The following is a 14,978-nucleotide window of genomic DNA, read 5'->3' as shown; positions in this document are numbered from 1 at the left end:
CAATGACAGGAGTATTTGCTGCTCCTTGATTTTTGTTTTAGTGTTGACTTCCCACCACGGGGGGTGAGGACTGCGCTCTCTCTCAGACCCCTCTTGCCACATATTCACGTACCTTCCACCCTAACCCCCACTCCTTATATTTACATGATAATTTTGGTTAGATCAGTATTCGATATTTGCATTATCCTGATCATGTAAATGAATTCAGCTGAGTCAGAGTGGACACTATGTCACTTCTTTCCTGTAAAACTTTTTGTTTTCCCTGGGAAACTCAGGTAATTAATGGAAACTTTGGGTGTCATCTCGAAGCCGTGGTCCACAGCAGAATAGTTGCCCTAATTCCATGAGAAGCTGTGGGAGATGAGACTTGACTTGAGCCCAGAGAACGTCTCTTTGGGTCACCCTGGATGACTGAGTTACACACTTCCCTATTCTTTTCCATTCCCTTTCTCCCTTCTTCTTTTCTACCCTTAGCGGATTGCAGGCTCCCAGCTCTTGCCCAGGCTCCAGTATTTTGGTCAGTCATTGAGCGGGGGCCGGGACCTTACAATGGACGGACTTGTGGACCTGGCTGTAGGGGCCCAGGGGCGTGTGCTGCTGCTCAGGTGAGAACCTCCTTTGGAGCACACCAGATACCTTCCCTTCAAGGAGCGGCTTTGCCATCTGAAGGTCCCTGATGGCCCTCTGGTGTCCCTATAGGTCCCAGCCAGTGCTGAGAGTTGAGGTGACCATGGCGTTCACACCAGGGGAAGTGGCAAGGAATATATTTGATTGTCGTAATCAGGTTGTGAGAAACCAGACTGCTGGGGAGGTCAGAGTCTGCCTCCGAGTCCGCAAGAGCACACCGGACCGGCTGAGAGAAGGTGAGGCTTGTGGGTAAGTCTCAAGAGGTTAAATGACTGCAGATGTTGATGGGTGGCCCAGCCCAGTCTTCCCAGCCTTCTGGCAGTACAGAGCAAAGTTCTCACAAGCTCTGACAGCCTTCTCCAAGTTTGGCTGGAGTGAGCAGGAGATTCCCCTGCTGGGTGGGGAGGCCCAGCAAACTCCAGCAAGGAAGTGAGCATGTGGCACCCCCTGACTTTCTCAGGTCTCCAGAGAACCAGGGGCTCCACACCTGTGAACTAACCAGGATTTTTTTTTTAACTGAGAAGAACTCATTTAAAGGGGTGGTTGAGTTGATGAAGCTAAACACAAAGCATTCAGACATGCATTTCATTACAACTAACCTGACTTCCTCCCTTGTCTATGTTCTTAAAGAGTGGCATTGTGATTGGGGTGTGGGAATAGTAATGGTGGTCCTAGAGAGAAACAGGGTGTGGGGGAAAATTAGGTTTCTAGCAGTAATCTTACTGGGCTGAGGAGACAGCAGTTAGAGTTTGGGGCAGCCAGCATGACTAGAAATTGAAAGCAAAGTCTTGGAGAATAGACAGTTGCAGAGAAGGTGCCCCAAAATCTACGTAGAAATTCCTCTCAAGTCATTGGCTGACTCCTAAGTGCTGCATTTCCAGAGCAATACTCCAAGAAAGTCAGTAGAAGACAGCAACTGGAGAGTGAAAGAGCTGAGCAGAAATTCAGCAGCTTCCCAGTGCTGGGGAAACAGAGATTTGAGGAGAGTTTTGATAAACACCTTGGTCTTTCCATTTGACAATGTCCATTGAGACCAGCAACAAAGAAAACAATAGACAATAGAATTAGACCCATAGGTGATTTGGAAATGAGAGTTATCAGACAGGAATTTTAAAAAGAACTATAATTAATAGCTTCAAGAAAAAAAGAGGAAATAATGGAGAACTTCAGACAAGACCTGGAATTCATAAAGTAGAGTCAAATGGAAACTCTAGCACTGAAAACTACACTGAATGAAATTAAGAATTCAATAGATAGATTTAATAGCAGTTTAGAAGCAGAACAGAGAATTAGGGAACCGGAAAGTGAAGCAATTGAAAGTAGCCAGATAAACTCACAGAGAGAAAAAAGGATGAAAAATACAGGAAAAATATCACAAGAAACGTATGGGATATGGTGAAAGAGCTATAACCATGTAATTGGAATTCCAAAATGAAGAGAGAGAGAGAATTAGAAAGAAGCAACAGTTAAATAAATAGTGGTAAAGAATTTTCCAAAACTGATGAAAGATATCAAGGCTCTCGACCAAATCAAAGCAGGATAAATATAAAGGAAACCAAACCATACTACAGCATATTATACCAGTGTACACAACAGTTTACTTTGCACCATATGCTTAATTTTATACACTTAATTATACTTAATTTTCTAATATGTAACAGAATAACTACGATTTATTTCTTGAGCTCTTACTATGTGGCAGGCACTATGCTAAATGCTTCATAGGCACTGTTTCATTTCATTTTCACCACTGGGAAGGAACAGTTATTATCTTCAATTTAAAAATAAGGAATTGAGACTCAAAGAGGTCAGATAACATGCCAAAAGTCGTACAGCTAGGAAGCAGAGTAGCTGGGCCTCAAACTCCTGTCCATTTGACTCCAAAGCTGGGCTCCTCACCACCATGCTGCCCTGCCCCTTCAGGAGAGATCCAGAGCATCGTCACATATGACCTGGCTCTGGACCCAAATCGCTTACTACGCCGGGCCGTCTTTGATGAGACAAAGAACAGCACATGCAGACAGATACAGAACTTGGGGCTGAATCAGGAATGTAAGACTCTGAAGCTACTGTTACCGGTGAGCAGGCAGTGACCACACCCCTGGGTCTTCTAAGCATGGGGTGGGCTTGGGGAGATGAGGAGGGCAGACCCCCAAATCCTCCCTATCTCTCAGGAATGTATAAAGGATTCAGTGGCCCCCATCACCCTGCGGCTCAACTTCTCTCTGGTGGGGAAGCCCTCGTCCTCTTTTGGGAACCTCCGGCCAGTGCTGGCTCTGGATGCTCAGAGACTCTTCACAGCCTTGGTGAGTCCTGGAGTTGCGGTCCTGCAGGGGCATGGAAAGGACCAGAGGCCAAGATTGTTGAAGCTCATTTTATTTCATTTCTCATAATTTTATTTCAATGTTCTATTTTGTTGTTTCATTTCACATCATTTCATTATTTCCTTTCCTTTCATTTTATCGTATTCTATTTTTTGCAGTTTCCCTTTGAGAAGAATTGTGGCAGTGATGGCATCTGCCAGGATGACCTCAGCATAACCTTGAGTTTTATGAGGTGAGTTTCTTTTTTCATTGCTTCCCCCAAACCCACACCACCGCATGGTGCTCTGTTCTTCTCCTGGCTCTCAAGAGAGCCGGCACAGAACAGCTGCTTCAGAGGTATTTGTGTAGCTGCCCCAGCCATTGTCTTCTCTGTCCAGGTGTCCTCACCTCCTTCTCACCAGAGCAGACTTGCCACAGTGAAGCCCTCAGCACCTCATGACCTGTCTTGTTCCTCCTACAGCCTGAACACTCTGGTGGTGGGCGGTCCCCGGGAATTCAATGTGACAGTGACTGTGAAAAACCAGGGCGAGGACTCGTACAACACTCAGGTCACCTTCTTCTACCCGCCTGGCTTGTCCTATCGGATGGTGTCAAGGGACCAGGTAGCCAAATGCTTCTTAGGCTCTGTTTGACCTTGCTTTCCCCGTCCCCGTGGCTGCTAGTTGACATCATCCCCTCTGCCTCCCTTCTTCTCCAGGAGCGGTACTCACAGTGCCATGACTGTAACTCCACTGAAGAGTCTGGAGCCTTGAAGAGCTGCACCTGCGACATAAGCCGGCCCATCTTCCCAGAGAACTCTGAGGTCAGGCTGCTGCTTCTCGCCTCCTCTCCTTGGTCTTCTGAATTCTTCTCTTCTCCTTTTTTCAAAGTAAAGTTTCCTTTTTTGAAAAACAGCTTTGTTGAGATATAATTCAGGTACCACACAATTCACCATTTAAAGTGTACAATTCAGTGGCTTTTAGTATGTTCACAGGGTTGTGCATCCATCACCATGGTCAAGTTTAGAACATTTTAATACCCCAAGAAAAGACACTGCTCCCCTTAACCATCAGCCCCAGTCCTCCCATCTCTCTCAGCCCTAGGCAACCACTTTCTGTCTCTAGATTTGCCCATTCTGGACATTTCATATAAATGGAATCATATAGTAGTTGGTCCTTTGTGATTCTTTCACTTAGCATAATGTTTTCAAGGATCATCCATGTTGCAGCACGTTTCAGTACTTCATTCCTTTTTACTGCTGAGTGATATTCTGTTGTATGGATGCACTGTATTTTAATATCCGTTCTTGAACTGATAGACATTTGGGTTTTTTTTTCTCTCCCATTCTTGTCCTTTCTCCATCTCCAGGTCACCTTTAATATCACATTTGTCATGAACTCTACTGCTTCATTTGGAAACAGATTACTCCTCAAGGCCAAGGTGACCAGGTGCGCTGTGCCTGGCCTCTCTCAGGCATCCTCCCCTTTGAGGCCCCAACCCCCTGCCCAGAGTGCGCCATTGCCCTCTCCCCACTGGTTCTCCCTTCAGCTCCTTCCTTCCTTCATTCATTCAACAAACACTGACTGAGCACCCACCATGTACCGGGCATTGTGCCCAGTGCCTGTGGGACAGCGATGGACAGGACAGCTGTGGTTGCTGCCCTCACAGACGTTATAATTTAGTGTCAAAGACAGACAGAGAAGCTGGCAATTACAATAGAGTAAGAAATTAGCTATGTCCAGTGTTCTTGGGAGCTTGGTATTCAGAGAAGATTCCTGAAGAAGATATATTTAGGCTGTGAGTTAGCCAAGCAAAGGCATGAATTGAGGGTGGGCATGAAGACAGGAAGAAGGAAGTGTGTTCCAAGCAAAGCCTGGAGACTGGAAGATCAGGCTGTTTCATTGTGGCCTAAGCACATCATGCAGGATTTAGGGCCGTGTCATGAAATGACTGATGGGTGCTATGAGGAAATTTGCAGTTTAACCGGAAGTGATCACATTTACATGCTAGAAAGATCACTCTCCAAGAGGGCTGGGGGTCGGGGAGGGAGTAGTTTTGGATTCAGAGGCCAGTGAGAAGAAGCACTGTGGACGTCCAGGTGAGTAGGGATGGGCGGGGGCTGGGGAGGGGAGGGAGGAGAGAACAGTGGTATTTAGGACGCGGAGAGGACAGGACTTGGTGGTTGGTTGGAGGTGGAGGGTGAGGGGAAGGAGAAGGAAAGGCTGATCTCAGTTCTCAAGAGCTGGCCTGAGCTCTCTGTTTCCCTTCAGTGAGAACAATATGCCTCAGACCAACAAAACTCAATTCCAGCTGGAGCTGCCCGTGAAATATGCTGTCTACATGGTGGTCACCAGGTGCTGCCTTCTAGGGCTTTGGCTTTGCCTTCACCACTGACTGGACATGGCCTGTTGTATATCTGTGTGTGTGAGTCTGTGCACATGTGTGCCTATGTGTGTGTCTGAGGATATGTGCACGTGTGTGTGGCCCAAGTGCACACAGTGTATCCAACACACATGGCCCTGCTCACCGTCACCCTTGCACCCTCTCAGGGCTGCATTATGCATGTGCCTCTTCACCCCTTATACGCTTAGCCCAAGACCCCCTCCCAGGACACTCCTGATGCTCTGTCACCTCCTGCCCCTTCTTCTTTCTCTCATCAGCGGTGAGGCCTCCACCAAATATCTCAACTTCACAGCTTCAGAGAAGACCAGCCGCATTATAAAGCATGAGTATCAGGTGGGGAGCTGAGAAGGAGGCCGGGGAGGGAAATCAATGTGATGGGAATGCAGAAATAATGATAGGAAACATGCATCAGATGCCTCCGATGTGCCAGGCTCTGTTCCAAGCTCATGCTCACTGTCTACACACCAAGCATGCACATATGTACGTGTGTACACGCATGTACATAATTGACTCATTTTATCATCGTACTGACTATGATGGAGGCACTCTCTTTAGCCCCAGTTTGCAGATGAAGAAACTGGGGTTTGGAGAGGTTAGCAGAACATGGCCACAGTCTCACCACTAGTAGGTGGAGGAGCCATTACTGAGGGCTGGCCTGTCCGGCTCTTGAATGTGTGTTTAACCACTACACTCTCCTGCCTCCCAGAAAACGTCGCGAGGCAGGACACTTGGGCGTGTGAGGCCTTCCTCAGGGGTACTGGGCTGTCGAGAGTGAGCAGGCTGATTCTAGTAGCTGGTGGGGACAGAAAGGCCAGAGCCCTCACAGCCGCCTTCCCTCCCTCTCCATGCAGTTCAAAAACCTGGGGCAGAGGACCCCCCCCATCAGTGTGGTCTTCTGGGTCCCCATCCGGCTGAACCAGTCGGCTGTATGGGACCACCCCCAGGTTACCTTCTCCCAGGTAAGCCAAGCTGGGCCTAAGGGGCGGGCCCCACTCCTCCCTCCACAGCCCTGGCTTTTCTAAAATCTGTTTCCTTTGTTGGATTTTGGAGCCATATCTGACCTCTCCTGGACCTGGGCCATCTCGCCCTCCTCGAGGGTGGATCCAGGAGCCCTCACTTCTCTCTCTTCTCACAGTGAAACTCTTTCCTCAGGAGCTCTCCAGGACATGCCACACCAAGGAGAGGGTCCCTCCGCTCTCTGACTTCCTGGTGGAGCTTAAAAAGACCCCAGTGCTGGTGAGAATAAGCCTAGCCCCAGCCCTGGGGCCACACGAAGACTCAGTGCCATCCCCTTTTTGGGGCCCTGTACTGTCTTTTAACTGAATGAATTGAGTGCACGGGACGTTTTCTGCATCGAGCTTTCTTAGTTATCTCTCTCCTCTCCTCCCTTCCTCAGAACTGCTCCATTGCTGTCTGCCAGAGAATCCAGTGTGACATCCCATCCTTTGGCATCCAGCAAGAATTCAACGTCGCCCTCGAAGGCAACCTCTCGTTTGGCTGGTATAGCAAGGTACGTGGGGGCCTGAGGCTCAGCTGGACACACTTGTGATACTTCAGGGGGCCCATGGGTCCAGCTCCCATCCTGCCTCTCCCGCAGGCTTTGCAGAACTACCTTCAGATTGTGAGCACAGCGGAGATCTTGTTTAATGATTCGATATTCACCCTTCTTCCAGGACAGGAGGCATTTGTGAGGGCTCAGGTATGTGTCTCAGACACAGAGGGACTATTGGAGGGAGAAGGGGAGGCTGGGCTTGTGGAGATCTCTGGGTAAAGAGATAGAGAGAGAGAGAGAGGTGGGGAGGAAGAGTGAGGGCTGAGGTTGGAGACATAGGGAGGGGTAAGTTATTGGGTTCAGGGAGGGCACAAGGTCTGACTGGGGAACTCCCAGAAATCCAAAGTCCATCTCCTCTGATGCCCCACCCCCAGACGGAGACCAAAGTGGAGCTGTATGAAATGCATGACCCTGTACCCCTTATCGTGGGCAGCTCAGTGGGGGGGCTGGTGCTCCTGGCTCTCATCACTGCCGGACTGTACAAGGTATTCCCATGTGGCCTTCTTCTTGCTCGCTCCCCTCCCTACTCACTGCTTCTCGCTCTGCCGCTCGTTACTGGGTTTGACTCCCAATGTTGCCAGCTGTGTGGCCTGGGGCAAGTCACAGAGCTTCAGCTGTAAAATGAGAATATAAGTACAGGCATGTGCCGCATACAGTGTTTCAGTCAATGAAGGGTCACATGTACGATGGGTGGTCGCATAAGATTGGTACCAAATAGCGTAGGTGTGTAGTAGGCTATACCCTCTAGGTCTGTGTAAGTGCACTCTATGATGTCCACACAACAGTGAAATCACCTAACAATGCATTTCTCAGAATGTATCCCCGTCATTAAGCAGCATATGACTGTACCCGTTTTGTGAAGGTAATTGGGTTAATATATGTAAAACACTTAGAATGGTCCCTGGTACAGAGTGACCACTATATATTTCTTCTTATTGTTACATTTTGTATTTCTTTCCTGGCCCCAATATCGATGCCATCTCCCTCTCTGCCCCACTTTTCCCAGGTCTCTTCTACATTCTGCCACATTACTCTTTGTATCTCTTGGTCCCTCTGTCTCCCCTCCTGGTCTGCATGGCCTTCACCCCCCCACCTGCCACCAGCTTTGGTGGCCCTTACTCCTCTGTTTCTGCCCCCACAGCTTGGCTTCTTCAAACGGCAGTACAAGGACATGATGAATGAAGCTGCACCACCCCAGTAACGGCTCCTTCCCCACTGAGTGGCCTCTCCTGCAACAAGCAGGACTTTGGTTAGATCAACATGCAGGTCCCCAGCCTGCTGGACAGACACGTCCATTAGGAGAGTGGGATGGTGATGTCTCAGGAAAGACCTGCTTGGTTTTCCATTCATGTGTGTGTGTACAAGTGTGTGCATGAGTGTGTGTGAGTTGTGTGTGTGACTCAGATGTCTCTTGCACAGAGACAACCTCTCAGGCAGAAGGGAATTGCTTGGGCTTCCTTGTGTGTGGGTGAAGGTGCCGTTGGGCCTTCCTCTGGGACAGAGGTCACCGTAGCTCTTGTGGGTGAGCATAAAGGGAAATGCAACAGATTCTCCCCCTGCTGGAGGCAGCGAGACTTCCTTTTGTGGGTGAGCACGCGGACCTGCGGGAGCCTGTGTACCTGGGACTGAGACCACATGGAGGAACTGTGGTGGAACCAGGATGTAGTCAGATTACAGGAGCCTGTCCAACTCATTCCACACTAGAGCTAAATATGTACAATGAGCAATGATGTACTCCCTTTATCCATTTATTTATTATTTTAATGTTACTTTTATTTTTGAACAGATAAACCTGTCATAGTACAAAAATTGAAGATGTGCAGGGGCGTGTGGTGAAAAGTCTCCCTTTCCTCCTGGTCCCCCCAGCCGTTCAAGTCCCTCCTGAAGGGCAGTCAAGATTATGTGTTTTCAGGTCACACACACAAACTTTTTTACACAAATCGTAGCATATGTCATTTATACTGTTCTGCATCTTGCTTTTTTTGTTAATATAGTCCAGACATTGTTTCATATCAAGACTTAAAATACCTTTTCATTCTTTTATACAGCTGCATAGTATTCCACTGTGTGGGTGGATCATAATGCATTTAACCAGTCTCCTTTCGATATATTATGTTCAACCTCTCACAAATACAAACAATGGTGAATAAATAAATTGAATATATGTCATTTTCGCATATGTGTAAGGATAATTTATAGGTTATATTCCCAGAGGTTTAGGTTCTCCCAGATGCAAAGCCAAGATACGAATTTGAGTGAAATATATTTAAGAGTGGTCTCAGGAAATACCAATAGGGAAGGGACGTGAGCTGGAGAAGGGAAGGGGGTGTTATCAACAGAGGCACCACTGTGAGCCCCTGGAGGGTAACCCCACTGAGGAGTTCTGGGAGACAGAGTGGAATGCACACCTCAGCGTTGTCCCGCCTGAGGAGAGAAGGAGCTGGGGTATGTATACGCCAATTCCACATAGTCATTAGCTGAGGGCTGTTCTTCATGGCGGTGGTGGTGGTGGGGTGTTAATTCCCTGGCACTTCTGGCCTGCCCTGAATGTGGGCAGAGGGGGCACTGGTGGTCAGAGAAGGGGATACAGGTGCTGCCAGTTGGAAGTCTGACAGGTGAGCATAGACCCTGGCAAGGCCCACAGGGGTCCAGGCAGGTGGCCAACAGCACTTGCTATCAAGGGTGTCTGCAGGTCAGGTTTTGCTAGCTGTTTCCAGGTAGCCCTCCCTCCTCAGGAAGGTATCCCCAGTGCCTATCTCCATGCTTTTGCCAATGCAGTAGCCACTACTCATGCTTTAGCACACATCCTATTTAATTCTCACACCAGTCTGCCGCGTGGGTACCACCTGCTATTTAGTAGTATCTGAATTTCACTTATGAGGACACTGAGGCTTAGAGAGATCATACCAATTGCCTGAGGTCACACAGATGAGAAGGGAATGGAGCTGGAATTCAAACCCAGCTCTTTCTGGCCCCAGAGCTTTTCTCTTTTACTGTCCTGGTGGCTTCAGAGGAGTGGCCCTGCAGCAGGCACGAGGGAGGTGTAGGGAGGGAGAGGCTGTTATTTAGCGGTTATAATATTAGGTGAACCATATGAACTTGCTGACATGTTTGTTGACAAAAAGGGCAATTTCATGCAGTTCACTGAAATACAAGACAACTATGACTTAGATGGACATCTGTTCCAGATGTAATAGGAAGGAGAGAGAACTTATCCTTCTTGGGAAGGTGAGGGAAGTGTCCCCAGGGGAAGCGACACCTGACTCAAGTAGGGGCAGGAGTTTTCCAGTCAGAAGGCAGCACAGGTGAGGCTAGAAGCCTGGGCGGGAGCTTGGGCATATGCGCTCTGTAAGCCAGAGTGAGGAGTTTCAGTTTTATTCAAAGTGCAATAAGATGTCATCAAAGGGTGACTAATGAGGCAATCGCCCTTTGTATCCTTGGGGGTGCCACAGCACATGTCACCTTTAGATGGTTCTACACAATGTCCTCTCCTGACTTTAAGATGGGTTAAAAATGTTTTTCTTCTTCCTTGAGTTGGACGATAAGAGACCTCAGTATCTGCAGAAGTTCTTAACTGACCTCGGAGAGGAGAGGGCCTCTGCATCTGCAGGCACCTGTTCTGGAATGGACAGTCAAGGTCCTGCGAGCTCGGAGTCCACGTCAGCATTTTTGAATTGGAAGCTTGTGTTGAATTCAGCCAGATAGGAACTTTATGGTGGGTTAGAAAGTAAATCATTTCTAGTGACAAATTACCCTAGCGTGACCACAAAGTTACTAATAAACAGGGCCATAAATCTCTGGTGATAAGCAGCCAACCCCAGGAAGATCTACCCGTGTTTTCACTTTCTGGGGTCCCTTGATTCAGAATAAATGAATTCCTTCAGTCTCCTCCCTCCTTTGCTTGCTTAGTAACGTGGTTCTTATCTGGGCCATCAGGAAAGACTGTTATAACTGTGACCCCCCATGAATTGTACTTCCCTAAGCCCCGCTCTTTTGCAATGTGACATTGCTGCTCCTCTGGTCAAGTGATGGGCCCCATCTTTCTACCCCCTGGAATCTGGGCTGGTCTTGTGGCTTCCTTTGACCAACATTATGTGGTAGAAGGGATGTTGTGCGAGTTCCGGAGTCTAGCCTGTAAGAAGCAGCGCAGCTTCTGCTCTCACCTTCTCAGAATCCTGAGACCACTATGCTGAGACCACTCTAGCCTACTGGAGAATGAGTAGCCACGTGGGGGAGATAACTGAGGCCTGTGGCTGACAGGCAGCACAACTTGCATGCGTGAGGCCACCACGGACCTTCCAGCCCAGTCCAGCCATTGGGCAAGTCCAATAGAAGAACTGCCCAGATTGTCACTTCACGGAACTTTGAGAAGTAATAAATTGTTGATGTTTCAATCCACTTCGTTCTGGAGAGGTTTATTATGCTGCAGTGCATAACTAATATAGCTACCCAGTTGACGAGCACATTTCCCACTTTCCTTTGCAGCTAGGGATGGCCATGTGGCTAGGTTCTAGCTAATGGGATGTGAGTAGAGTAAGTGAACACCTTTGGAGTCAGGTCTTTTGACAGAAGGTTCGTCTTCCCTTTATCCTTACTGTCTCTCCACCAGCTGGAGTGTGAATGTCATGGTGCACCATTTTGGACCTTGTAGACGAGGGCAACATCTAAGAATGCCAGAGTGAGACAGAAAGACCCTGAATTCTAACTCTGTAGAACCACCATGTTAGCCCCTGACTCCATATTCTCATACTGTCATAGAAGAGAGATGAACACTGATCTTGTTTAAGACACTGGTATCCTGAGCCTCTGAAACAGCAACTTCCCCTGTGTTGTAACTGATACCACTACCTTCCCAAAAGTTCCGTTTTCTTACTTGAGAAAAGAAGCTAAACTTGTGGTAAAGCCTGAAGACTTCTTGATGATACTGTTACCCAACTCCTAGCATTTCAGTCCTGTCCTTCTTATCATAACCCATGATATGGTTGGCATCCAAAATGGAGGGGCTGGGAGTGTCCCCCACTATCCATCCTTGGCATGGCCACAGGCTTTAGTTATGCTTTCTCCATCTGTAGGACCTTCCTGATGAGTCCACTTGGTTTGATCTCCAAGTATTTATCCTCAAGCCCTGAGAGCACCATGGGGAGGGTCCCAGCCCTCTGTTCCTTCCCTCCTGGTGGCAAAATGACCTGATAGAGAAATTAACTGACCTGTTTACCTTGATGCATGAGAAAGATGCATGAGAAAGTTCCTAGGCAGGTGTTTCCCCTCCCTCTCTTGAAAGATTACCCAGAGATGTGTGTCCTGATGTTGGGGATTTCCCTTCCCCAGGGAAAGCTCATAGGCTTTTTTTTTTTTAATCCTCAGCTCTTAACCAGTTACATTTTAGAAAATAGATCTCAAACTGGCAATCCTTGGGCCAAAGGCAGCCCTCAGGTTTTATTTAGCCCATATGGTTTTACTTATTTATTTGTTTTGGGTTAGTTATTGACATTTGAAAATTGAGAGATTTCTGAGAGAAATCCAGATCTATGGCTTCCCTTGAAAAACAGGAGTGTTTGGCAACATAAGGCTTCAGTACGGCTGAGCCACCTTGTGAGGCAGGACGTGGCTCTCCAGTTTGCTCCATACAGCACTCCTGCCTCTGAGGCCAGGGCCGCTGTGTTTAAGGTGACCTTTGAGGCCCTGCATGATACGGCCCCCGCCCAGCTCCGCAGCTCACCTCTGCTCCAGCCCTTCCATCTCCACCTCATATTTCTCAAATGTGCTTTTTTAGGGTGACCAACCAGGACCCTTTTGAAAGTGAAAGGGAGTGTGATTGATAATTACTCTGGGATGTCAGGCCTCAACATGACCTGTCAAGGACAGATCAGTATGTATCTGTGTTCCTGACACTCCCTTTCACTTCCCAGCCTCTGTCCATGCTGTACCCTCTGCCTGGAACTCACTTCCTCTTCTCCTTCACATAATTCTTATCTTAGCTTGAGTGTGACTTCATCCAGATCCTCCTGACTCCCTAGCCGACAGGAGCTCCACCTCTCATATGCTGCCCAGTAACCTGTGTTTCTTCCGCTGGACACTGCCCATTCCTGGAGGGTAGGGACCCCTAGGAGAATATCTGGAACATGGAACAAACAATTGTGAATGTATGTGTTGAGTAAATGAATGAGTGAATGAATGAAGAGGTTGGGTTTCCCAGCTTCCTGTTATCTTTGTGCCCTCTATCAGGAGACAGAGCTCTCAAAAATCTTTTTCCCCATGTCCCAACATATTTCTTCAGCATCGTATAGTATCTGACTATATGTGACTACTTCACATTTTCTAAATCCTGAGAGACTGATTATGCAAATGGACAAAGAAAATCTCCCAAGATGCAACTGATGGTGTCTGACTTTCTTGCTAGAGCAAGCTCTGAATAAATAACCTTTGCCTGTTCTCATTTGGTTGGTCTTCATTTATTTCCACAATCCTCTGGTCCAGTGACTGTGATAAGAATTAAATATAGCTATTTTCTTTCCAGTTTCTCTGTGGGCATTCTCATTTTGGTGCAGACTTTGATGAACAATTGCTGAAAATGTTCCCCTTACCTGCCCCTATCCTCTGCTGCCCACTGAACTTCCAGGTCCCTCTGAGTAAACACGAATTGAATGCATTGATTGCCAGGTTCTGCCATATGTACATTTGCCTGTTAAGAACAATTCTACTTTCAGGCCAAGACTAAGATATAGAAGCTGAGTGCCACGACCCAGACTTACCCCTCCTCTCTGGAATTCTCCCTTCCCTAATTCCCACAGGCATCTTCAGCCCAGCCTCTCCCAGGCACAGCCCCTCCTGGCCGACGGTCTCCCTGAGACACTGGATGTCTGCTGTTCTGCGCTCCCACCCCACCTTCCTAGGAACCTCTTGCTCCTTCCTTTTGCCCTAAAAAGAGATTAAGACGAAACCATTCTATAGTCACTAGATGCTGTCTGTGCCCCTCCAGGATCCCTCCACTGGGTTAGCACCCATTTGTCAGTTGCTGCATTGGCTGTTAAAGGCTTCCCCTTCTCTGGAGAATCATCCTTGGCTGAACAGGAGCAACCTCTGTCCCTGGGTGTGGGAGATGGTGGAAGAGCAGCCACTGGTCGATGACTGACAGATGCAGCAGGTACCTAGGACCAGATCCTGGCCTTAAGGGGGGACCTGTTCTGTGGTGCAGTTCCTGCTTCAGAGCTCCCCCTGGGATCAGGCTGAAACTAGATTTCAGTCTCATTATCATTTAGCTTCTTTCCCTGCTCCATCCTGCTTCCTTCATCCCCTTTTCCTAAGAGCGTCCTTCAGTAAATCACTAGCACCCAAATTCCCCTCTCAGATTCTGCTTCCAGGAAACCAGATCTAAGGAGATTGCCATTACAAAGAATTCTCTGGCTCATGTGTGGTTTTGTTTTCTTTATAACTCTTATGAGTATCTGACAACGTATTTGAGTTATTTGTTTTCTTGCCCTGGCTACAATGCCTGGCACTGAGGAGGCACTCAGTGGATACTTGCAATTGATGGAACAACTGATGCTTATCTTACAGTAGTAGCAAGAGAACTTACCCCCTCTGCATTTTCAGAAGCTTATTTATCTTTTTCTGCTTTTTAAAGGAGCTTACGGCTTTTTACAAATGCTAAATCTTGTACAAACTTGGAAAGGGGAAGTGGGTGTACGTGAGGGGAGAGAGGAGTACTCTTCTGGGGAGCTCTGCAGCCTCTGGTCAAGAAGTCTATGACAGCTTTCAGTGTTTCTCCACATCGCTTAAGCAGGCTGCCTCCCCCAGCTCACCCTGTTTCCTGGTTACTTGTCTTCACTTCTCCTTTTCTCCTCTGTCTCTGTTTCACAGAAGTTAAGTACAAATTAAGTACTATGTTCTTCTTGTTCTGGCTAAATCACTTCCCAAGCAGTGGGAGTTGGACCAAGGACGCCCTTTAGCTCACCTGCCACTAATGCAATTTGGATCCAACTATTCTTTTGAATTTTGTACCTGAGACATGGCTAAAAATTTTAAAGCAAAAGCTATAAGATCTCTCTCTGTACCTGTCTGTACGTTACGTATCTCTGTGTATATATGTTATA

At 47.8% G+C, this 14,978-nt stretch overlaps 1 protein-coding gene and 1 long non-coding RNA gene across 6 annotated transcripts in view; both read left to right on the top strand.

Moving 5' to 3' along the window:
• Positions 1-9,054, top strand: part of ITGAM (integrin subunit alpha M) — a 38,059-nt gene extending 29,005 nt beyond the window's left edge. For 3 of the 5 annotated variants that reach the window (XM_014842335.3, XM_070484538.1, XM_070484539.1), the window contains 16 exons: positions 475-605; positions 700-863; positions 2,551-2,705; positions 2,802-2,933; positions 3,110-3,183; positions 3,412-3,553; positions 3,649-3,753; positions 4,299-4,378; positions 5,201-5,284; positions 5,591-5,666; positions 6,185-6,292; positions 6,486-6,569; positions 6,730-6,843; positions 6,931-7,032; positions 7,260-7,370; positions 8,027-9,054. In XM_014842335.3, coding sequence (XP_014697821.3) covers positions 475-605; positions 700-863; positions 2,551-2,705; positions 2,802-2,933; positions 3,110-3,183; positions 3,412-3,553; positions 3,649-3,753; positions 4,299-4,378; positions 5,201-5,284; positions 5,591-5,666; positions 6,185-6,292; positions 6,486-6,569; positions 6,730-6,843; positions 6,931-7,032; positions 7,260-7,370; positions 8,027-8,086 — 1,722 coding nt within the window. In that variant the 3' untranslated portion in view covers positions 8,087-9,054. The remainder of the gene's footprint in view (positions 1-474; positions 606-699; positions 864-2,550; positions 2,706-2,801; positions 2,934-3,109; positions 3,184-3,411; positions 3,554-3,648; positions 3,754-4,298; positions 4,379-5,200; positions 5,285-5,590; positions 5,667-6,184; positions 6,293-6,485; positions 6,570-6,729; positions 6,844-6,930; positions 7,033-7,259; positions 7,371-8,026) is intronic. The other 2 variants (XR_011494182.1, XR_011494181.1) reach the window with 1 other exon arrangement.
• Positions 9,055-9,069: 15 nt separating this feature from the next.
• LOC139040179 (uncharacterized) lies at positions 9,070-11,282 on the top strand. Its single transcript, XR_011494183.1, has 3 exons — positions 9,070-9,330; positions 10,420-10,600; positions 11,057-11,282. It is a non-coding gene; the product is annotated as an uncharacterized lncRNA (long non-coding RNA).
• Positions 11,283-14,978: the final 3,696 nt, after the last annotated feature.

The sequence above is a fragment of the Equus asinus genome, chromosome 14, assembly GCF_041296235.1.
Source record: "Equus asinus isolate D_3611 breed Donkey chromosome 14, EquAss-T2T_v2, whole genome shotgun sequence".
Classification (NCBI taxonomy): Eukaryota; Metazoa; Chordata; class Mammalia; order Perissodactyla; family Equidae; genus Equus; species Equus asinus.
The sequence above is the reverse complement of the archived record's forward strand: the minus strand, read 5'-3'. Positions and strand labels throughout refer to the sequence as shown.